A 25,196-nucleotide genomic window follows, 5' to 3' on the forward strand; every position below is an offset into this window, starting at 1 on the left:
TTATAATTATTATGTATATATGTGTGATGGTGTTATACCTCAATTTCTTCATCAGATTTGTGTGGCTGTATTTTGTCTTTAGGTGTATCGTATACAAGTGTTTTGTCTTTCGACACTTCGCTAGGTTTGTATATTTTAGCTATGGGTGTATTATATGAAAGTGTTTTGTCTTTCCGCACCTCATCAGGTTTGTGTGGTTGTGTTTTAATTGTAGATGTATTACGTAAAAATGTCTTATCTTTCGGTATGTCCTATAATAATATTTAAAATGTCATCATTATTTTCTTTTGTCCTAATACAATCTAATTATATCACGCATGATGATTAATAATATAATTATAATTGTACTTTGTCATGTTTTTTGGAATCGAAGTCTTGTTCTTTCGGCTTAGTCGACCAAATATCCTAGAAAGAGTTACATTTCGAAAAAAAAAAAATATATATATATATATACATATGTTTCACAAACTATGGAATAATGTGTATTATGTACCTCAATTTCATCCTGTGGATGTATTTTATATGTAGATGTGTCATGAGAAAGTGTTTTATGTTTTGAAATATCGTCGGATTTATATGGAAATATTTTACTCGTAGGTACATCTGGCAAACGCGTCTGTTCTTTCGAAATATCCTAAAATAACATATTTTAAATTTTGTAATTTCTTTTAAAGAAATTTGAACTATGAATAATTTATGAGATTTTAATCTGAACAGATTTTACCTGAACAGATTTAATCTTAACAGATTTTTTAATACGATTTGCAATCAATATTGCATTCATTACTAGTTTAAATGTTTTAAAAAATTATATGACACAAAAACATGACAATAAAATACTATGTACCTCAATTTTTTTGTCTGACTTATGTGGATGTATTTTACGTGTATCATGAGAAAGTATCTTATCAGTTGGAATATCATCGGATTTATGTAGGAGTATTTTACTTGGAGACGTGTCAGGCAAATGAATTTTCTCTTTCGGGGCATCCTAAAATATTTAAAGATTTATAATTCCGTGTAAAAAAATTCGAATTATTCGCTAATATCTGTGATTTAAACACATTCTCATACTTTGTCACATTTTTTGGAATCAGTATCGCGTTCTTTATTTGCCCAAATATCCTAAAAAAATTGATATTTTAACGATATGCGATTTATCTCTAGCCAGTTATGTGATAAATATATTATATACCTCAATTTCGTCATCTGATTTTTGTGGGTGTATTTTATGTGTATCGCGAGAGGGTGTTTTATCTACAGAAATATCTTTGGATTTATGTGGGAGTATTTTACTTGTAGACGTATCGTGTAAATGTGTTTTGTCTTTCAAAGTATCCTAAAATATTTAAAATTTTATAATCTATTTAAAAAGAATTATTCGCTAATAATATTTATAATTCAAATATATTCATATACTTCATGTTTTTTAGAATCAGAGAGAGAGAGAGAGAGAGAGAGAGAGAAAGAGAGAGCATTTTTTACTCGCCTAAATATTCTAAAAGGATTAATATTTTAAACATATATCGTGCCTAGCTAACTTTGTAAGCTAACGTCAGTAAGTATTTTATACCTCAATTTCTTTGTTCGATTTTTGTGGATGTGATTTATTTACATCTATGTCACGTGGTAATGGTTTATCTTTGTCTTCGTTAGATTTTTGACATGGATGTGATGTATCTGCGGGTGTACGAGATTTGTGTGTTTTATCTGACGACATGTCCTAAAAATAAAAAATAAAAAAAAATTATGTTCGAGATATTATATTCTTTTAAACTGAAATGTCTATTTTTACGTATTATATTCGCATACTCTATAATATGGCGCAGATTCGTTATCACGTTCTCCCGGATTGTGAATACTCCAAGCGTCCTAAAAATTAATAGCGCCGATGAAATACGTCATATTCGTATACGCAAAACATTTAATTGACATATGCGCAATAATAATTTTCTATATACCTCAAGTTCATCATCTGAATCGCGCACGCGTGGCTTAATTGCAGCTCGAGACGCAACCTAGAAAATTTATCTTTACGTCAGCCCCCTTATCGTATATATCAAAAATAAATTCCACTTTTGTATAAACAATGTAATATCAAGTATTTTAAGTGACGCGAGATATGTACCTTCGGTTTACGGTCAGTTTCGCGTACCGAAGAAATTACCTTGGATTTCGTAGTTTCCTACAAAGTAACGTATCATGTTTCTATATCACGAGATCTCAGGATGCATAAAGATAACTATGAATGCGTCACGTACCTCGAACTTTCTTACCGATTTATTATCTATTGGTTTAACCGACGAAATGTTCTAAAATCACGCAGTAATGTGTATGCCATTTTAATGAACGTTATGTAATCGAGAATAATATTGTTATCATATACCTGAATCTCTTCGTCAGATTTGTATGTGTGTGGCTTGAACTTCGATGTAAGTGTTTTCTAAAAAAAAAGTAGGTATCTTGTTACGGAATGCAATGAAAAGAAAAAGAATATAAAATAAAACATCTAAAGTAGTTTAAAAAAAAAAAAAACCATATCTGAGTGTACCTCGTCCTCAATCATTCGCGGAATGATTTTTGGCCCGAATGTGGCTACGTCCTGCAACGATGTGATACAAAATGTGATATTCTCATTATCTTTTTGTACACAAATCTAACAACTATAACACGAATCTCAAACCTCGATATTTTCCAAACAAAATAAGTGTATTTTAATTTTCTTATTATTTTTGTGTGTTATAGCCTTAAACATTTATTAAGAGCAACAGATTTGATAAATAGAGTGATGACTTTGTGTCTAAAGTTAAAATTGTATAATTTTATTTTTATTGCAAAACTATTTGCACATTGAAAGCTTCAAAAATCAAAACTACAAATAAAAATTCTTTCTAAAAGCTGCTTAAGGAGAAATGTATACAAATTATATAATTTGTTAATACAAATTATACAATTGTATTAATAGACAAGCTGGTTCGGCAAATTGGCAAACAATGAATTATATAAAGCTTTTATGTAATAAAAAATAAATAATTGTTGCAAAAATTCCTTCTTACGTCAATTTTGAGAAGGTGACAATTCACTCATATTTCCATACTTACTTGGTGCTCTTAAAAATTATAATTAACAATAACAACTAATTAACTAATCAACAACAAAATATTTTGTTAGCACATTATATAAGCAATTAAAAACGGCACTGTTCTTTCCTACCTTTTCAGTTGCCTTCTTCTTTTCTATTTGTACAGAGGATCGTCTGCTTTCTACCTTGACTTCCTCTTCGATCTAAGATAAATAAATAAAATATAATATATAAATTAATAAATTTTCTTATTAATTATAATTTCTAATAAAGAGCTAATGTTTTTCAGTAAAATTTTTAATTTAAAGCAAAGTTAATTATATCATCGATTATAAAATTAAATATTTTTCTATATCTTTAATTTATATTTATATTTTTATTTAATTTAATATTTCTATAATAATGAAATATTTTAATCTGTTTTATTTCATTGTAGTCAATAAGTTTAGATTTTTCCAAAATGTCAGTATGCTTGTAAATTGTTTGAAATTATTTTTACAATACTGTGAAATATGTATATATGTATGCATATGTATGTGTGTACCTCTAGTACAGAAAGACGTCGTGGTGTCGCGGTGCCATCATCTATTATCTACACGATGATAATAAAATAAATGAAAATAACTTGTATTTATATGTATATCTAATAAAATGAATTTTCCAGATCCATAATTCACAAAATATTTACGAAATTTAATAATAAAATTTCTATATACCTTTTCTTCAGTCTTGACAATCGAGCTTCGACGGCTCTCTGTCTTGAGTTCTTCCACCTAAAACATAATATAAAAGTTTATATTTAAAAATTCTTTTTTCTAATTTACAACTATTTAGAAAAATACACAATTAATATTTTTACCCTGCTAACTGATTCCTTGCGACTCGTCACGGTTTTTTCAGGTTTAGGTGTGGTTTCTCGAGATATCTATAAGTAAATGTGAGATGTGTAATACAAATTAGATTAATCAGATTAATTTGCAATAAATAAATTAATGGAAATATGTTCTTTTTATTGTTACTAAAAAGCATAAGATATGATGCTATAAAAATGTATAGAATAAATTATGCACCTCTTTGGATTCGGGCTCTTTTTTCTTTGCAATCTTTTTCTGAAAAAATATTAAAATGTAAAGGTAAATAAAATTTAGAAATAGATTATTAGCAGGTAAATTAAACTTGTAAAAATATAATCGCATTCACCTTTTCTTCTTCCTTTTTGTCTTCAATTTTTTCAGCAGGCTTTTTCTATAAATTAAAAGAAAATATATAAAGATATAAAGATAAATATTTATAATAAGTTAATAGAAATTACTTATTATATATCATTTAATATAAGAATTTAATATTTAATAAATTTCTATTTAGAAAATATTTTATAGTTAGTCTTACCTTAAGAGATTTCCTTTCTTCAACATTATTCATAATTTCTTCATCTTTCTATATACATAAAAAAGATAAAATATTAATAAAAATATCTTTGCACGATTTAAAAAACGCAATAATCGGAGATATAATTGTAAATATAATTTAAAATAATTCTCATTCATTTAATCAGCAATATATAGCTCCGATATTCATTCCTTTCACAATTGTTTTCAAAATTGTTCATGCTCAAACACACGCAATAATATGCAAAAAATAAACCATGCATGCAAGAATTTGCAGATATAGAGATAAAGAATTAAACAATTGGCTAAACTTAAAGGAACCAGCTTCTGGGAGTAGGAAAGAAATGTGCCATCTGAAAAAGCTCTTAGAAAATTTTTTAAGCATTTTTCAAGCGTAGAAAAATAAATATCGAGGAGGTTGTTTAAGCGTGCGTACAATATGTTGTTTAAGAATGCGTTTGAAGAAACCTAGCGGATAAATCGAGATTAAGCGGATGCTGCGAAAAACAAAATAATATAAGCGAATCTGTACGGTGCAAAAGCGGTGACTATTAATTTTTGAATGGAGATAATTTTTGCGATTGCAAGATGAGATCTCACACTCAAGAGAAACTGAAAGCAATTTGTTGCGATTTATAAATATGTACATGTTGTTTTCGCAAAATATTTTGCCAAAGCATCAAGCTTCAGAGCACAGTGATATTTGTTCGAGCGCATACATTACCGAAATCTGTCTGACACTTTATGCTCACCTGCAGAATTTCCATTTTCTGAAACAGAACATATCAAGACTTTTACTTTTTCTTCGTATATTTTATACAAACTTAAAATTTTATTTTCTTACAAATATAATCACTATCGTTTACGTACTTATCGTAATTATAAATTATTATCTGCTAAACACATAATAAACTTTTATTCATATTGTAAAACACACAGTACACACAGGTAAAGGTATGACACACAAATAACAAGAGAGATAAGAAATAACAAAGGGTGAAATAAAAAAAATGCATGGGAGGGCACAAATAATATATAATTATCATCACGATGTGATGTGTTCTGATAGTGTACTGTTTCTTCGGTTAAAAATCGCATTTTACTCTTCGTAAAAAAATTAAAAAGAAAGAATTATATCTCGTACCTTCCCAAGCCCTGGTTTGTGGATACCGTTTGGTTTCAAATCGGGCTTATCCTTAAAAATAACAAGAAAAAAAATGATTTATTCTGTAAAAACATGATTACTTATACGTAGAAGAGACGAAGAAGTTGAATTAACAGAGAATTGTTATACACCTAAGAAATATTAAAACGAATAATATAAAATAAAAATATTGTTTTTATAAATAATTAGAAAATAAGGTCGTCCATTTTATTAGAATGAACTAATAATACGGTGTTACTAAAATATTATTAAATAAATGAAACTTTATATACATCAATGAGAAAAGTTGTAATTTATGTATTAGTGTTGATATATGTTTGTGTATATGTGTACCTCGACGCGAGAAATGATTTCAGAGTCTGATTCCTCGAGAATGGCTTCTGTGCTGATAATGCTGGACTCAATTACACTCACCACTTCCTCCTCTTCCTCAATTTCCTCTTCATATTCTTCTGACCCCTCACCCTCCTCATCGCTCCACACTGAACTTATTACCTTTTATCGAGATGTAATTTTTCAAAAATATGCCAATTGCCGTGTCGAGGAGTCGAGAAATCAATCGTTTTGCAAACATTTAACAAATTATGTATATAATAAGTAATTTTAATATGAAGTATTTGATATTTGAAGTATTTGATTCACATTAATATGTCTGTACTTTGACAATCAATTGCATTATAAAGAATTATAAGGATATAATATTTTTATTTTTCTTTTTTCTTTAGAATATCACTTTTTTAATTATTTTTTTAATTAAAGTTAAGAAGCGTATTATAATAAATTTTACAAAACGATTAATCATCCTGTATCAAGTTGTACGTGGTCAATGTAAATATGTTTTGTTAATCACAAGAGGCATAAGGGAAGGAATAGGAGAGTAACAAAAAAATGATAGAAAACCAAATAAAATTTTGATTAATCCTCTCGTCTCAACGGCTACCTTCTTTTCTTCTTTCTTTTCCTCTTTCTTTTCTTCGACTTTTTTCTCCACCTTCTTCTCTTCTTTCTTTTCCTCCTCTTTCTTCTCCTCTTTCTTTTCGACTTTCTTCTTCTTCTTTTCTTCTTCCTCCTCCTCTTTTTTCTTTTCCTCTTTTTTCTGCAATTTAATCACGACAATGCATGCAATATATAGGGGAACATATCTCATCTACAAATGACCTTTGTATTCATTAGGAAAACGACAATTTAATTACATTAACAAATCTCTGATTTAGTTTCGCACTTGAGCAACATGTCAATTTTCAAGGGTATTCGGATCAATTTATAATATATTTTAAATTTACATAAAGAAAAGGAGTAACAATTACAATTACAATCAAAATTCAATTCACTGTTTTGCGGTAGTTGAATTGCAATATATTGGGATATGGATTTATACATAGACAGAGAATGTGACTAGAAGGAATTTGCATTCACATATCAGTAATGTTTTAAACGTAATTAAATAATATTTCTTACCTTGACGACGAGTCGGGCCGATGACTCGTCTTGGCCATATTCGTTGCTCACAACAACTTTATAAGTTCCTGAGAATTCTGTTGATGCTGAAGTAATAGTTAGTTTCATGTCCAAACCGTTGAAAGAAATCATGATATCCTTTGACGCTTTGATGACCGTTGAATCTCTAGAATTGTAACAATTATAGAAATTTTATAGATCAAATTATAAGACAATTAATAAAAAAAACATTATTGTCAATTATAAAATATTAAACAAGTTACATCATATAATATTGGCGATTGACAATTTTACATTTCCATGACATAAATTTTTTGAATAAAATAAAATGTTATATTATTGTGTATTACAAAATTATTGCATTGTTTAAAATTTTCGTTTCAAGCACGTACCTGGACCACGTAACAGTGACTTTTCGATCTTGCGTTGCAAGAGTAGCGATGAGCTCAACCGTTTTGCCTTCTTCGACAGTCTAGAAATAAAAATCATATATAATGATTAACAAAACTTCATTTTAATATTATCTTTTCATCAAAGCAGATATTAAATAAAAAATGCCGCATTTCGAATAATTGAAAATAAAAATGCTTACAATTGATTTGAGGCCAGTAACAATTTTTGGTTTTTCTCCTTTCTCCTCTGGAATTTCCGTCACTTCTACTACTTGCGAGGTAGCTTCACCTTTTTCGTTGCGTGCAACTAATTTGTATGTGCCTTTGTCTGCCGCCGACATTTGTTCGATTTCGAGTTTCACGGCGAATTCACCCTATTCGAAGAAAATCATTTGATTAAAACTCATACAATAATTTTTTTAATAAACATCGTCGTAATGTATGCTGAATAATGTCCAATTACTATTTTCATAAATATATACGACATATCAACGAAATAAATATAAAAGAAAATAATATTGTTGTAATATTTCTTAAACTAAGTTTTACTCTAAAAAATTTTTTTTAATACTTATCTATTTTATTACAACACGGAATAAAGTTTTATAGTATGAAACTCACTTCTTTGACTTGTTCGACATGCAACTTGTGTCTATTATCTTCTTTAACAGCCTGAGTTTCCTTGAACCACGTGCAGTCGGGTGCGAATTGAGAAAGAACATGACACTCGATCACGATTGTCTTCTTCTTGACGATCTTCACCACCTTTGGCTTCTCCTTAATTACGGGAATAACTGAAAATAATTGAAAAATTGTTTGATATTTTGTTTGCAAATTTATTTTCTACAATACGCTTCACATTTCCAAAGAAATAAGAAATTCCTTAAGAAATTAGAACTTTCACTCGTCATTCGTTTTACTGAAATATAACTAGAAATAGTATTTATTAACAACTTAATTTTTACAAAATTAAATATTGTTGAAACAAACGTTGAATTACTAATTAATCTGATCATCTATTAATCTGATCAGAATCGATTATTTTGCATTTATAAAAACAAATTATTATTTTAAATGATATTTAACACAAGAAAAATAAAACTTACTTTCGACGTTCAGCGTAAGATTAGCGTTGAGTTCACCGAGTTCGTTCTTGATGTTGCACTTGTAGAGGCCGGAATCATCCGGTCCGGGATCATTCAGAGTTAGTTTGATGTAATAAATGTCTTCCTTCTCTTCAACAATGCTGATAGAGATCTTCGAAGACTCCTTTACCGTTTTACCGGCATGAGTCCATACAATTTGCGGTTTCGGCTTTGCTTTCACCTTACAGTCCATGACGACGAGCTTGCCTTTGTTTTGCGATTGTATACGCGGTTTCTCCACGAATGTCGGCCCGTCTCCTTCCGGTTCCGGTTCCGCCTCGATATTCAAGTTCAGATTGGCATTGCTCTCGCCGTACTCGTTTTTCACGTGACATCTATAAGTGCCACCGTCCGGTGCTGATGGATCCTATTAAAAAAAAATATTTTAAAATAATTCAACTGCGAATTAATAAAAGGTAATTATAAATAAAAAAGTTAGCCTTAAATCAATATAAATATAGCAAGAAGATTATAATATTCTTGCTTATATATGAAAATGTATATAATCTTGATTTAAGATTAATTTTTTTCTGTGTATCATTAATAATCCAGTATAAATAAAAAAATTATAAACGTTTACAAATCATAGAACTAAATATCTATGAACTTAAAAAAACAGAGTTTCTCGTATATATTATAACAGTTGAACAAGATAAATTAAAACTATGTCTGCTTTTAACAGGCAGAGAAGAGAATTACCTTTATTTCCATGATAAGCTCATATATATCTTCCTCGACCGTCTTGGTCTTGATCGAGATCTTCGACGATTCCTTGACCACGTTGGTGCCACGGAACCACGTTACCTCTGGTTTGGGATTCGCCTTGCACTTGCACTTCATGGTGATCAGCGTACCGGTCTCGTTCGGGATGATGCGTGGTTTCTCGATGAAGGACGGAGCGCAACCCGCGCCCTCCTCTGCATCTTGGAAAGATCCACGGTTAGACATCATCGGTCGAGATACGAACGTCACTTCCGGGTGCACAGCGGGACACCGGAAACGCGATCTGCGCCGCGGTCGCAGGTCACCAATGACCTGCGACCGCGACTCCCGATGATGTTAGTTGTGTTGTTGGCAGCTCAATGAGTTACGAAGCAGAGACTTCACGATTGGTTAGCAGTAGCGCGATTGTGCTTACCTGACAAACTGAACCTAATCTCGCCAATGATCGCGAACGTTCACCGAGAAAAATCGTTCGTACGCGTTCATAGAAATGCACGAGGGAGACACGGGGAAAGTCGATGGGACTCGTCATGGACGAAGTCAACGAGAGGGATTTCATTGTCCGAGCGGTTTGTAGCTTTGAGATCAATTTTGAGAGCAAACGTGCAAATAATACTAGCACACTAGAAAAAGACATCTGCAAATGTGGTGTTGTTGCTCCTATGTTTTTAAAGTTCGTGTGTTTGTAATTGATCGCGATTAAAAAATTGATCTTTTTTTTTTTTTTCAAGATCTTTTGATATATGAATTCGACAAATATCTCAGAATGAGAGCCCTCTCGTACGCTTCAAGGGGGACTTGCCTTGGAAGTTGAGGGAGATGTTGGCGTTACTCTCGCCGAAGTTGTTAAAGGCGTTGCAACGGTAATTCCCGCCGTCGGCCTTGGTCGGATTCGAGATCTCGAGAGTCAGCAGATACGTGTCCTTGCCGGTGGCCTTACGTGACATCTTGACGCGATTACTGTCGGCAATTGTTTTCTGACCCTGGTACCATGTTATGTCCGGTACCGGATGTGCCTCCAGGATGCACTCCATGATGAGTACGTCGCCCTCCTGACGGATTGTCGGCTTCTTCGGGAAGCGCGGTGGCTTACCGTCCGGTATTCTGCATAAATCGACACGTCAGACGCGAAAAATTTGTCGATTCGCCGATCGACCGGACGCAGAATAAAGCCGTTTCTCGATGGACGACGTTGAGTCTCGTTTGCCGTCTCGCCAGCTACGCCACGCGATATTCTCAAAAACGCGACGCGATGTTACGAAAAGACTGTCGTAAAAGTCGCAAGCTCTCTTTTAGTCTTAAGCTTTAATTTGTCAAAATTTAATAAAATTTAATAATTTTTTTTAATCTCAACAAAACAACAACTTTGTGTTTTTCTTTTTTTTTTAATTTAAAGAGAACGTACAACTTTTCTATATGCAGACATTCGCAAATTTATAAGAGATATAAAAATATTGTAAGTATTCATAAAAAAAAGAAATTTTTGCTTGGAATAACTTTTAAAAAAATTAAAGAATTAGAGAAAATACGAAATATCATGCAAATATCTGCATAATCCAATATTTTTCAACTTCTCTTCTATTTTACAATACATTTATCAATACATTTATCATATTCAGAACGGAATCTTTACGACATGCACTATTAAATGTAACGAACGTAAAGAATCTTAATAGCAGAATCTCAATATAGAGATAACTTCTCGAAAGTAAAATCCTATACTTTTCATTTAACATTTTCTTTCCTTCTATGACATAAATTTCTTGCAAATTTAATTTCAATAAAAATCAGTTAATTAAATTCCAAAATTATTACAACTATTATTGCTATTATTACTATTTTTGCATTGCAATTCACTGAAAAGTGCCCTTTTGCTATTATTGCTTTTATAACTCGCGATACTATCGAAGAAAATATTGCAATGCAAATTTTCATCGCGCCGCGTCGAATCGAAGAAGAACGCGATTGTCGGAATTGTGGCGCAACAGGACGGAAGATGATCTCTCGATGCCTACTTGAGCTTGTCGCCACCCTCGAAGTTCAGATTAATGGTTGCCACCCCTTGGCCGTGTTTGTTCTTCGCCACGGCTCTATACTCGCCCGCGTCCCCCTTCGCCACGTTGTCGATCTTCAGCCTCGCGAGGTGGTACAGCTTCTGATCAAGTTCCAGTGATGTGTTGAATCGCCCGCCATCTTTCACTTCCTCGGTACCGTGATACCTACGGTCGCCGCCAAATCGAAGCAACCACCGAATATTGATTTGCATCGCGCCGATCGCGATCGCGTTCGGAAGTGCACGTCGTGCCCCTGAACTATCGGAACAAGATTCTAAATAATCTTTTCCTAAATAATCTTGAAACTCGTATATTTAAACACATATATTTAAAATATATATTTCGAATATTCTAGTCTTTTGAATGTTTTCTATAATTAATATTTTATGCCTTTTTATAAATATTAGAAATCTTTTTGAGAAAAGTTCAATTAAATATGCTATTTCTGTTCTTAATTCTATTACAGTTGTTATTATTTATTATGACTGTATTATAATTATTTTTTTTAATTTTATTATAATTATTTGTCACTTTATTATGCGATTAATCGTTGATTTGTTAATTTGTTCCGATGATTCAGCAACGGCATTTTCCGGCAAGGCTACTTCCTCACGCGCATCGCGAATCTCAAGGCCTTACCACTTGACACTCGGTTTCGGATCGCCGACAAGTCGGCATTCGAAGGTGATGGTGTTACCGTCGTCGGATTGTCTAATCACCGGTCGTTCGGTGAAGGTAGGTTTAATACCGTCATCCGGTACGGGTGCCTCGTCGCCTACGTTCGACACAAACGATCGACATTTCGAAAATTGTTCGTACACACGCTTGCTTGCCTACTCAATCCTTTCGCTGCGATGATTAACTCTCAGTCAGACTCCAAACAGGCGCGATCACTTCTAAATACTACTAATTTCGCTAACAAGTTTTAGCTTTGATTAAATTTAAATCTCGATGCGTGAAAAAAAGATGGAAAAATAAGCTTTCTTTTCTTTCTTCTAAATTACTTACCGTTCAAATATTGCTTATCACCGGAGAAAAATAAGGGAGGAACAGAATCTTAATTTCGAACCAACTTTCGGCCGATGAAATTTAAGGTGAAAAGGTGCTTTCAGCAGCGAAAGGCTTAAATACGCGAAGCGTTTTTTGCAGTTCGATGCGAGATCGGGAGTCACGTATCGATTTGGCTTGAATGGTTCTTCAAGTTTCTAGACATGCTAAACGTTTCTCTGCTATAGAATAAGAGTGTCGCAGTCTTTCATTTACATTATCGATATTCAATCTTTACGTGATTATCGTTTTAACTTTATTTATTAAATATATATATATATATATATATATATATATAAAAGTTACTTCGTTTATTCATACTAACGCATATAACAAGTGCGCGGTGAAAATCACAACGCTCGGAAATACACGTCTCAAGAATTCGCAATCCTTGCCGATCGACATCTTGTGAATTAGGTTGCTCTCTCTACTCTCCTTCCGTCCATTCGTAACATTTTCGCTTGGTGGATCGTAAAATTGTGTTTTCGTAGTGTCACCTGCTCCATTTCTTTCGTACGGTTTCGAGGACGGACACGCGCGCGCGGTTAAGTAAAAATAGAAACACTGCACAGAGTTATGCATAAGCATTTCGTCAAAGGCTGTTTGCGAGTGAGTGAGTGGTGTAATATACACAAATGTAATTTTTGATACGACAATTATGACAATTCGATTGTAACAATTAATCGAGAGATCTTTTTCAATCTCATCTTTCTTTTATATATAAAATATATAATTGAAAGCGCGAAAACCGAGGGAGGTATGTGTTTGCATGTGTTGTGTCGATGTACGTTAAAATACTTGGTATTAATCAATGATGTGAATATATATATATATATATATACAATGTGACAGAGCAACACATTTCAAACATTTCTGTTTTACTCAGAAAAATCTCTACGAGCGAATTAGCCGATGAGAGTGACTAGTGAAGCATGTGACGAAGACATATGTGAGTATGTACAATATTAGAATCGTCGTCCTTAACTACGTGAATATTTTACTATATTTCAAGAAGATTTCCGTACTTGCCAGTTTTAATTCAATAAAAATTATATAGACTGCTAAGACTTATTCCCCGCATTATTATCAAAAATGCACATTAACATATTTCCTTTATAAGTAGCTAACTTTTATAAAAATATTATAAACGTAACGTATATATTTAAAATGTGACAGTGATGTTTTCAATTAAAGGAACTAAAAGAAATTTGATGCTATAATGCAGTATACCGTGTTATTTATAAATAATAATTTTAAAAAGTTAAATTTTGCGCAAAACGTTCGGCCGAAAGACGAACATAACGTTTCGCTTTTCATTTTGAAGTCAAAATTGCTATTAATACACGCAAGTAAGGAAATTGTGTTATGACGTTAGCAGATCTAACCATCATAAAAAATCTCATCTGTAGATGTGCTCGCCCGTGTGTGAGCGATGGCGCCTTCGAGGATTGAATCTCTTGCGAGCGTTCACACACGGCAAACATGATATCGTATGAATAGAGAGATGTCATCGAAGCAACCTAACGAAGCGTCAATAATGCTAATCTGGTGATCGCATCTCGCGCGATCTATCCCGAGACGCAAATCTGCGTGTGTCTTCGTTTCCGGCGCGAGATGCGATTCGAATTAATACGTGATTGAAGCAGCAGTACACGCGTTGTTACAAGTTGATTATTTCTGGTCCGCTCTCTACGCAACTTTTTTACGGTGCAAAATTCATGAGAGACAAACAACAGTGTGTTCTCTCGTCAAAAGAAAAATGCCGTTTAGTTTCAATTAAGATCAATCAACGGGCTGTATATCGTGGCTCGCGTCGAGCCGACATCGATACGTGCTCATCGCTCGACCGAAACAAACCATTAAAAAATAAAGATCACCGCATGTATATTTATGTATATATATATATATATATATATATATATATATACATAAATGTACATGCATTTACAATGAAAGAGCAGAAAGAGATTGAAGAATGGAACTGCTGATGGAAACGGAAAAAAATTAAATAATAAACTGCGGATATGTTTTGTTGGTGCTGAATCAACATGAAGGATATAGATAAATAGGACAGAGAATTGAGATACAGAGTGAGAAGAAGAGTCAGAAATGAAAGAGATCATCGATATACATCCCGAGTGAGAATGTGAGAGAAGAGTCGAGGAACGGCACCGATGATCCACTTTATTTTCCGCTTTAAGACATCGCGGAATGGGGTGAAAAAACGTGTTCACTACTTTAAAAATCTATAAAGTTAAACATATTTTATAATATCAGGGGTTAAATATTCGTTAAAAAATTATTTAAAAAAATTGTAAAGGGAGATTTATATGAAAAGATTAATACAAATTGTAACGAAGTTTTTTGGACAATAATTAAACATTTTGAAGTGCCTGCTTGATGTTAAAGGTAAATTAAAGTTAAAAATAACTTTTCAATCCAAAATTTCAAAATAAAGAAATCTACTTTTAATCAAGCGTAACTTGTGAAAAAATTAAGCAGGTGGATGTAAAACGTAAAGCGGATCATCGGTCGAAATATACATAGGTTCATGGTTATTTATTGTCAAATGTTAAATACTTACTGTCGAAATTCAGGGAAATTGTGGCGTTAGATTCGCCGAGCTCGTTCTTCGCCGTAACCTTATATTTGCCAGCATCCTCGACGGTTACATTTTTTATTTCCAGAGTAGCGAAGTACGAATGGCCATCTTTATCGACGGTCAGCTGAAATGGAATTCAATAATTGTTGCTACAGAATTCATATTAATTATTACGAGCCCCTTCCAATTTTTTCTCGTAAAAACTTAAAGAAAACCGAAAGTTATGCACAATACTTAATATCATACAGATATAAGTAAAAAGAGGGTGCATAAAGAAATTGGACTATAATTTTTATATATATATATATAATTTTTTTATATGTTTGAGTTTATTCAACTGTAGAATTATTATATTAAAGTAAACTTGCTAATCGGGAGTGTCGAACCTTGTGCCTTGGCGAATCTTTGACCATGTTCCCGCTGTGAAACCATGTGATTTTCGGCGTGGGATCGGCCGTGATGCGACACTCGAACAGCAATCGTTTGCCATCATCTTCTTGTCTAATCGCGGGTTTCTTCGCGAAAGTCGGCGCGATGCCGTCAATTTGTCTGTAAGCATGAAATAAACATAGTATCCCAAGTCGAAATTTTTCTTCTACTTTTGACCTCCATTAAAATTCTTACATTTATTTTGATATTTTAAATAATCAGATCAATTTCTTACTTAGCTCATAGTTTCCATTTCGAATCAGAAAGTTCTATTAGGGTTAGCCGAAATTATTTCTTCTGAACGTTAAAGTAGGAAATTACTTTAAAATAGAAGTCCAATTTCTATATAAATCAAATATATTATAATTTTTTTGAAATTTATAATCGTTTTAAAACTAAGGTCAAAAGTAAAAGTAAAATTTCGATTCAGAACGAGTCTGTGGAAATGTATTGAATTTATCGTTTATTAAAGCGTTGATCATAGCACCGATTCAACCGAATCATAACGAATTGATGCAAAAATTGAAATGCTTTGCAAAAGTAATATGTCAACGATTTTAATTTTCGGCACAAATCGATCAACGCGTTATATATATGGACACAATAAAACCACAAAGATACAACAAAATCACATATGTTATTAACAAATTGCATGCTTCGGATTAGATTTATTTAACATTGCTCGTGAACTAAGATCCCCGTGCACAATGGAACAAGAAGTTAAGAATAGGAAATAAATATTAAATTTTAAAAATAAAATTAGAAATAAAGATTAAACATAACGCACAATGGACACGAGTAAGTATAAGATATAACTATATCTTATATTTACATATGTCCATTTTGCATTCTCTATTCCTAATTTTCATTTCTGAAATTTAATATTTAGTCCTGTTCCTAATTCCTATTTTTATTTCTTCACTGTGCGCAGGATCGAACACTTCCATCTCTTCATCGTCTGATTGAGAGAAACGACAAGAAACACTTGATTCAAATTCTATCATTTATTCTCTTTTGTTTTCTCTCTCAACGAGACAGATGAAGAGATAAAAATGTTATAACTCCCGAGTAAAGTGTTGAAGAAACCTGCTGTAGATTGTAAACACATTCAATATGGACTAAAAAAATTAATACAAAAGATTAGTAATATCTTCATTTCTAAATAAATGATTAAAATAATTAAAATTTCCTATACAACATTTTTATGCATTCTTAATCTCCTTTTTATTTTTCTCAGAAAAGCAAGGCTGAGTTGCTTGTTACAGAAAATCAATCGAATAATTCCATTTCTTTATTGTTGGTTAAATTTAATTTAATTTGTCTTATTTCTGAATGAAATAATTAGAACTTCTTCTAAAGTATCAAGTAAGAAGATTCGAAAGATGACAACATTTGAGTGAAGAGTAGCTTATGCGGCTGCTGTGAGTGCTACGAGATTTACCGCAATTTTCACGGATTGCTGCCAGAAATAACTCATGTTTTGTTTAGTTAACGCTTCCTGACGAGGGATAACAGCTCGTCTGACAGCTTATCTTGATGACTATCCGACAGCTAACATCACTTTAAAATTCGACTCCGGTACATCGTCATTACAATCGATACTTTTGTCTTTCCGGCAATACTTTTTTCGACCGAGTTTGTCAAGAATTTAATTTCCAAAAATACACAAAAAAATTTGAAATTCTGAATTAAATTAAACCCCTAAAAAATCCCTTTCTCAATAAAAATTTTTATACACACGTTTCTTCTGATCTCCTTCTATTCCTATCTATTTCTTTAAAAAGCCACAGATAAGTGGCTTAAGACTCAATCAAATAATTTTTGCTCTCTTAATAGAACTTATTTAAATAAAATTTTCAAGTTTAGTTTTGGATTAGAATATAATAATAAAGGTATAGAATTATATAGAATATAATAATAAAGGTATTCTAACTACGTTAATTTCCCCTTTAAATTATTCTTTACCGGCAGAACCGTGCGATGCGAGTTACGATCGCCGGTGTTTATTCTCGCAAATTGAGAGCCGGGACGAGAGGCACGTGCCTAACACTCGCATCTCGAATGGGCCATAAGTGCATTAACACGGGTGTACGTTGCAGCTAAGTTTAGCGAGGAAGTAGGCTGCAGCTGTTTTCTCTCGACTTTCACCCTCGCCAATCGCGGATCGATTTTCGTTTTGCGCAAGCTACGAGCTTTCGATCGACATTTTGCGCCTTCGACGAATCTGCTCGTTTGCCGAAATGCAAAAAGTCCCGCCATCCAGAGAGTCGAGATTCTCGCGAATCTCGCGCGAATTGTAATAATATTTCACGCCCTCTAATAAATTATCTCTCGCAGTTGACCGACATTTTTTTTCGCACCGTGGAACGCGATCTGCGACACGTTTTCGGGAGACGCGTGGAAGGCGCTCGCGTTACTTTTAGAAATTCACGGGAATCAAGTCTGTCGATGCGATCCGAAAATACAGCTTCTCGTCGTGTCGTCGCCGCCGACTGCGACTCGAGAGCTCGTTGAGAACACTCTCGACCCAGTTTCGAATTATCTTCGAAAATCATTAAAATCGCAACGAGACGAGGGAATAAATGCAAGCGAGAAGAGATTTGGGAACTGATAAATGCTTTCCGCTTGTGGAGATTGCACATCTCGCTCGATTGATTTACCAGCTGCGACAGTAAATCGTGACTTTTTTTCATTAAAGTAACGTCGAAAGCAATAATAGACTTCTCGCGAGTCACTTTTTAATTATGCAATTAATCGAAGAAATATTTCAACATTTTTTATGTCAAATATATAAAATAATATAAACAATTTGATGTGAATTGTAATAATAGCGGAAGAAAATCACGAATATCAATTTAAATTATAAATATTTATAATATTAATATTAATTTTTTACTTCATTGAAATATACAGGAATCGTAAAAAATTAAATAGAAATTTTTATGTCTATCTTTTAATACAATGAAACCTTAACTCTGCAAAATCCCGAATGGCAAGATTTTCCGTACAAAAAAATGCCTCTTAATAAAACAGAAAAGAATTCTATACAAATTCTACAATTGATTGTAAGAATTAAGTGTAAATAAGTTTTCGAAATTCTTCCTCATAACTTTCCATACTTCCATCTATTATGATCCACTCTTTCATCTCTCTATTAAATCTCATCAAAGTTGAAGTGGTTTAATCAGTCTATTTTTCTCCTTCAATCTGATCGCTCTCGACTTTAGTTATAATATAGATAAATCATAAACCAGGCAAGATTTAGTGGCCTCTCTTTCTCTCTCTCTTTCTCTCTCGCGGAAAACAACGTCCGAAATAATTCGGCCACTTTGTGGTCGGGTTGCGCGCGCGCGCGCGAGACACGAGCAGTGTCCAAAACTAGAAGACCTTAATTCTATTTCCATCTGCATTTCGTGTTCGCGGCTCTATCTGCGTGGGTGAATCGGTAAGAAGAGGACGAGGATCGAGCGTCCAGCTAACGCGCTGCGAGCCGTCAAGATTTCTATCGGATTGCGGCGGTGCGCGGCGCGAACGCGACCAAAAATAGCGGACATACCGCGACGGTTATTCTCGGTCAGGCCGATTCAACATGCACCCAAACGTTATCGGCAGAGATAGCACAGTAGCATAGTAAATAATACATCGGGAAGATAAAAATTTTACTCGTAAAATTTACCTTCTAATTATAAACAAGAACTTTTTAAAAACCTCATGTTAAACTTTCGTGAATCTCTTACATGCATTTCTACCATCCAGATTAGTTTTAATCTCGGTTTAATTTTCTTTTTATTTTGTTCAAACTGTAAAAAAATAAAAACCAAACTTAAAGTTAATCTACATTGATATAAATAGATTGATAACAAATTTGGAATCAATTTTTTTATTGAAAGTTGAATCTGCATAGAAGGTAATTCAACAGAAAGAATTATTTGAAATTATTAAAATATTTGAAATTTAAGAAATTCTTTTGAAATTTTCGTGAAATAATATATAAAAGAAATTAAATAAGGATTAAGGATAGAATATGTGATGGCATTCACACTTTCTATCATTTTATATATAATATTTTCTCTAATAAAAAAGGGAAAGATGGATGAGTTATATTAGTGTTTCAACAAACTAATTAACAAATTAGCAATTATCACAGTTGAAAGCATAAGTAATGCTCTCACCCTCTTCCAACGGATTGATCGGCAGCTAAAATCATAAATAAAAAACAAAATACAACGAAATAAGCGAAAAAAGCAGAAACAGAAATAAAACAGAAAATATACAATAATAAAATAATAATAGAAATGCATAAGCGCGAAGCGTAAAACAAGTTAATTAAACAGAGCCTGGAGAAGCGACAAATAAGTCTTCCTCTCGGTACAAACTTCACCGACGTACTTCTCTCTAGGCTCATCCATTGCTAGAAAAATATAACGGCAAAATGTTAATCAGGAAACGATCTAATTTAAAGAAATTTCAAATAAAAAAACTTTTATAATATATACAAATTTATATCAATTGGGAATCAATGTCTAAATCTCGATATTTCTTAATTTAAAATTAAAAAAAGATTTAATTTATTATTATAATATTAAAAATTAATGTTTATGTAAAAGATAACCGTTTACATTTTTCATGACAAAATTAATTCATTTTGTTATATCTTACTGATTTCAATTATGATTTAATCAATCGTTTCTCTTATTTATTTTCTTAATTTGAAGTAGGTGAAGATAAATATGAACTGGCTATCAATGAAATAGTTTATAAACGCAAACTGAACTGGACAATTCCGTGTGATTTTATCTTTGCAAAAATATTGTTTTCGAAAAATATCATTAAAATAAAAAGATATAATGCAAATACTTACGACTAAAGTTGAGGTTGATGGAGGCGGCGACCTCGCCCATCTTGTTCTTCGCCTTGACCTTGTAGAGGCCCGCGTCGGTCTCGATGACGTCGTCGAGTTCGAGCACCACCAGAAATTTGTTGGTGCCGACACTCTGCATCTTAAAGTTGGTCCTGTCATCCTCGCTGAGCTCGGTCTCACCTCGGTACCAGGCGATGTCGGGTTTAGGCGAGCTCATCAGCTGGCACTCGAATATCAGCCGGTTGCCATCGTCCTCCTGCCGCAGCTGCGGCTTCTGCGTGAAGCTGGGCGCGAAGTCGTCGGCGACCCCCATCGTGGAGGCACGCCTTCGCACCTGTCACTACAACGAGACGGGGTAGACCCGATCCCGTTCACACCCGCGATCCAAGAAGGGAAATAATTCCTTCGCCCAGCTCGTCGGTTCAAATGGCGCCGGCCTGCGGCACCATCCAACCTGTTTCTGCCGCGGGTTCCTTCTGAGCTCGACGTCCACCTTTACACGCTTTTCACAGACTTCTGAGAATGCTGGAAGCGAAAGGACACAAGATTAGTACGTGGAAAATAGAATTTCCTCAAAGAGTTGAAATGTGTACTTTAAAATTTAAATTTAAATTTAATTTTAATTAATTTTAATAAATTTAAATTTAAAATATTAAATCGCATGTATATCACTTTAGAATATTAAAATAAATTCGAAGATTTTAAAGTAGAAAATTAATTATTAAGACTATTTTATTAATTATTAATTGATAAAATAGTTTCAAGTCGCTTTAGAATACAGATTACAAAATTAGAAGAATAGTAAAATCATCTGTTTTAACGAATCATTTCTTTAACAAAAATTCAAACAAACATAATTTCTTCTAATTTTCTAATTTCCCATAGTAATTTCTCAGTAATTATTAATTAAAACCCATTAAAACTTTAACAATATATATATATATATATATATATATATATATATATATATAATATGAAAAGAATATCGTTATTTCTTCTTTATTTTAAATATTTTATTCCTCTTATCATTTTCTAAATTATAACATTGAGGTTACTGCTATTGTGTCTGACATTCAGAACTTGCGATACAGAGTTTGATATAACGGCATCGATTGTGCTTTGAGTCTAGTCACCGGTTCAGTAAACCTTGGCAGTCTGAGTTGCTGTCACCTGTAGTTGCCTCAACCGTGGCTATTTTTACGCGGACACCTATACTTAGCCTTCTTTAGCGTTGTCTTACGATCGTGGCACCGCGTGATGAGGTTCGTACTTAATATATATTCGTTAATATTCATTCTGGATGAATGAAGCATAAGTGGACATAGAACGGAAACGATTAACTTTAACATACAACAAATTGCGAAGAGAATCAACTGTACGCAAAATCGAGGAAATATTGGAAGAAACATTGCCTGTTAAATAAAGTTTCCGCCTTGGAATTAAACGCGGCTTCGCTGTTGTGGTCGATCTCGAAGGGAAGATCGCCAGGAAATGGCGAAATGGAGCGACACTTCGGCCACGACAGCGAAAAAAGCGACGTCCGGGAATGATTTATCGTTTGTAATAAACTCAAAATAGGTATTTACATAATTTACGGAAGTACGCAACGGTCGTTATGCGTCGCGTATTTTTGCATTAAGCAGCGTGAGAAGTTCGAAATTACTCCTCATCTCTTGGCCGTAAGTCGCGACTTCTCGTTTACGATTTTCAGCTGCTGAAAACGCGAATTCCTCTAAAATAATTTCACGATAAATAACATGCCCAAGTGTTTCGATATGATCTATCTGTGCTCTCGCTGATATATTTTGTCGAGCGTTCGTATTTTCAGATCGTTCTGTAACTATCGGAAATCGAAGTTTCCCCCAAACTACACTAATATCAAATATTATAACAAAGACTTCGAAATGTACATATAAAATTAATAAAATAATTTAAAAAACTTTGGACTCTCTCTCTCTCTCTCTCTCTCTCTCTCTCTCTCTCTCTTCCTTTCTTCTCCTCTTTAAATGTTAGGGAAACGAATATATTACTAAAAATTATCAGTTGCAATGTTTGCTCAACATAAATCTGATTTTTCTTTTAAATAAGTGTTTTTGGTCAAGGAAAATATAAGGAATCGCATGCTCTGCCTCTCGCGGTTCTCTTTCACGGAGAAATCTGAAATATGAATTGCGAATTATTTTCGCGTCGATCTAATAATAATTTCGCCCCGCGAAATATCGCGGTGGGAACGAGCGACGCCTGCTTTTCCTCAAACGCCGCGTCGAAAGGACCTCATAATTTACGAGTGTCGGGCCTATTTTCGGCAGGTAGCAAAGGCGGCGTGTGGCGACTGCGGCGGCGACGGGCCGACCACCAACATACATCGACGTACAGGAGATTAGCGGCCACGTTTAACTGCAAATTGAGCGCGGCGAAAGCACGGCGAGTTTTCGCGGAATCCGCGACTCTCGGCTCCGCGACGAGCCCGAGCGAGTATTTTCCTGCGAGGCCCCCCCAAGGCCGAGGGAGCCGCAGGGGTGACGTAAGGCCACTATTATTAATGCGGCTCTTGGCTCGAAAATAGGTTGGGCCAGTTATCTTGGTAATCGGTTATTATGTTTGGCATCTAACCGTGGAAGCAGCGTGCATTTCGGGTCGCGATACAATCCCGTCGGATGTAATATGTTCGCGCGCAAGTACGGACAATCGTTCCTTTGAGGCACCGCAGGCACCGCGCGACACCTCCAAGTGCCAGAAGTGTCGATTCGCTTAGGCGATCGCCAGCTACGTGGCGAGATCGTTTTTCGCGTGACGTATCGAATGACGCGACTTGACGCACGATGACACCAAATCTCTGCACCTGTTTTTCTCTTGCAACTTCGTTGCATATATATATATATATATATATATATATATATATATATATATATGATACGTCTAAACGACAAAACGTTTTAATTAATCGGTGGAAAATCCAGACACAAGAAAATATTGTTGTATTAGTTAAAAGTCCTTTGAATTTAAATAGGATTAACCGAGGAGTGACAAAGTCAGATGTAAGAATTTTAATTAGTATACAATTTATTTATCTGCTTGATTCAGCTGTGAAATAATTGATGTAGAAACATTTTAGCTTTCAACCATAATTGGTTGTTTGATAACTATACAGATAGTTTCTTTGAAAATTTATATCTGAATGAATGTGATGGGATGATATTACAGATTGAAATGAACTCCAACAACATCGTATAATTTTTAACAAATATTATAAATAAGATAATTATAGAACGCAAAATAATATGTTACGACATTTGATTGAGTAGCTTCGCGAATGTTGGCGATAAGTGACAATCGTTTCAGAAGAATATGAATTCGTTTCGCGTGACGTGTGCCGGGAAAAGGCTGCCAAGTGCAAGGTAGGCGTTGGGACATGAGGCGATATCCTTCCGGTAACGTGAGATTCGCATAATTGGTCAGTTGCCACCGCTCGAGCCGCAAAATTGTGAAACAAATCATCCGATTATGTTAGCTCCAGCCAGGCGATGGAAATATGATACGCCTGGCTGCTTCGCTCGCGCTATCTCAAGAAGTGCCAGACAAACAAGTTACAACGCAAATGAAAAGAAGTACCAACAACATAATATCAATGTTAAGCACGTTGCATACAACGTCAGAGATGTGAAAAGATTAAATGTTTTAGAGATTTGTTCTTTTTTTTTTTCTTACAAATAAAGACAGAAACGAACGAATTCTGCCTGATTTCTTAATTTGATGAAATCAATACGAAATAAATGATGAATGATAAATGGTAGATTTTCTACGTCGATTTTTATAATCGCAATAATCCGAAAAGATGATGCGGCGTCGATATATATTCTATGACTACAGTGGTTGATCTTCTTGGACGAGACCGAACAGATGCGAGGGAGAGCTTAACAGACCGACGAAATGGCACACAAAACGGACGGGCCGAGTATTACAACGTCACAGTAAGACTTGGCAAGTGGCCTCCATATGCATTCCCAAGATTACTGCACTTCGTAACAGCACGTTCGCATTCCACCTCTTTTGCCCGTTCGCTCCATAGTCATCTGACGGTCTCTCGGATATAAAGGAGAAAGAAAAACATTGGCCAAATATATATAAAACTACACTTAAAAGAATTAATTTTGAAATCACAACTTGATAAACACACACTTAAGGAAAATGTTGTTATATTAATTTTCCTGTTAATTTAAAAAATGACTAATTTAATCTGGCTTTCTTAATTCTTATTAAAAGAAGTATCTTTTTCTTAGTAAAAAAAAAATACTTAAATTTATAATACTCGCATGTTTAAAATATTAAGCTTGTTTCTTTTCCATTTATAAATAATGTCGATGCAAACAGTGCCTGTAGTTTAAGCAATTTGTTATTTATATTAAAAATCAGATTAATTTTAGAGATGCACTTCTTGTGATGTTTTTTCTTAGAGATGCTCTTTTGATAAGAAAATTATTTATACAGAAAAGAAAATAATTAAAAAGTTATAAAATTACATTGTTGTTTTATATATCATTAATTTTTAAGTAAAGCAAAACGATAAATTTCCGAATCCTTATTCGAGGAAATATAGATCGAGAAATATGTCATTTAAATTTTCGAACATGTCGGCACATTGTATGTGAGAAAATGTCAGCATCCGACTGACCTAATATTTTTGCTGGCTATATAGAAAGCATTGCTTCACTTTGGCATAATCCTGCCGGCTATTTGTGATACAATACATGACACTGTGACTCAATAAAAAAGTAGCACATTGCCATGAGATAGTATAATAAATGCTCCGAGGGAAGAAAATTTGACTGCCTAGCAAATAGTTACAATTA

At 33.7% G+C, this 25,196-nt stretch overlaps 1 protein-coding gene across 1 annotated transcript in view; it reads right to left on the reverse strand.

Moving 5' to 3' along the window:
* Window positions 1-25,196, reverse strand: part of bent (projectin protein bent) — a 92,792-nt gene that overhangs the window by 62,125 nt on the left and 5,471 nt on the right. Inside the window, exons 2-38 of the mRNA XM_089085319.1 lie at window positions 20,347-20,871; window positions 19,875-19,896; window positions 15,443-15,605; window positions 15,039-15,180; window positions 12,047-12,182; window positions 11,369-11,572; window positions 10,156-10,457; window positions 9,330-9,547; window positions 8,592-8,997; window positions 8,107-8,279; window positions 7,686-7,859; window positions 7,486-7,565; window positions 7,094-7,259; window positions 6,576-6,731; window positions 5,969-6,130; window positions 5,615-5,665; window positions 5,223-5,240; window positions 4,472-4,519; window positions 4,283-4,327; window positions 4,153-4,191; window positions 3,942-4,007; window positions 3,799-3,855; window positions 3,627-3,674; window positions 3,214-3,285; window positions 2,552-2,602; window positions 2,387-2,443; window positions 2,262-2,312; window positions 2,129-2,185; window positions 1,962-2,018; window positions 1,813-1,872; window positions 1,574-1,723; window positions 1,196-1,339; window positions 1,075-1,125; window positions 848-991; window positions 494-634; window positions 349-405; window positions 39-251 (exon numbers count right to left, since the gene is read on the reverse strand). Of these exons, the coding sequence (XP_088941445.1) occupies window positions 39-251; window positions 349-405; window positions 494-634; window positions 848-991; window positions 1,075-1,125; window positions 1,196-1,339; window positions 1,574-1,723; window positions 1,813-1,872; window positions 1,962-2,018; window positions 2,129-2,185; window positions 2,262-2,312; window positions 2,387-2,443; window positions 2,552-2,602; window positions 3,214-3,285; window positions 3,627-3,674; window positions 3,799-3,855; window positions 3,942-4,007; window positions 4,153-4,191; window positions 4,283-4,327; window positions 4,472-4,519; window positions 5,223-5,240; window positions 5,615-5,665; window positions 5,969-6,130; window positions 6,576-6,731; window positions 7,094-7,259; window positions 7,486-7,565; window positions 7,686-7,859; window positions 8,107-8,279; window positions 8,592-8,997; window positions 9,330-9,547; window positions 10,156-10,457; window positions 11,369-11,572; window positions 12,047-12,182; window positions 15,039-15,180; window positions 15,443-15,605; window positions 19,875-19,896; window positions 20,347-20,659 (4,494 nt within the window). The 5' untranslated portion in view covers window positions 20,660-20,871. The remainder of the gene's footprint in view (window positions 1-38; window positions 252-348; window positions 406-493; window positions 635-847; window positions 992-1,074; window positions 1,126-1,195; window positions 1,340-1,573; window positions 1,724-1,812; window positions 1,873-1,961; window positions 2,019-2,128; window positions 2,186-2,261; window positions 2,313-2,386; window positions 2,444-2,551; window positions 2,603-3,213; window positions 3,286-3,626; window positions 3,675-3,798; window positions 3,856-3,941; window positions 4,008-4,152; window positions 4,192-4,282; window positions 4,328-4,471; window positions 4,520-5,222; window positions 5,241-5,614; window positions 5,666-5,968; window positions 6,131-6,575; window positions 6,732-7,093; window positions 7,260-7,485; window positions 7,566-7,685; window positions 7,860-8,106; window positions 8,280-8,591; window positions 8,998-9,329; window positions 9,548-10,155; window positions 10,458-11,368; window positions 11,573-12,046; window positions 12,183-15,038; window positions 15,181-15,442; window positions 15,606-19,874; window positions 19,897-20,346; window positions 20,872-25,196) is intronic.

Source organism: Pogonomyrmex barbatus, unplaced genomic scaffold (assembly GCF_055798465.1).
Source record: "Pogonomyrmex barbatus isolate J1 unplaced genomic scaffold, ASM5579846v1 scaffold1, whole genome shotgun sequence".
Classification (NCBI taxonomy): domain Eukaryota; kingdom Metazoa; phylum Arthropoda; class Insecta; order Hymenoptera; family Formicidae; genus Pogonomyrmex; species Pogonomyrmex barbatus.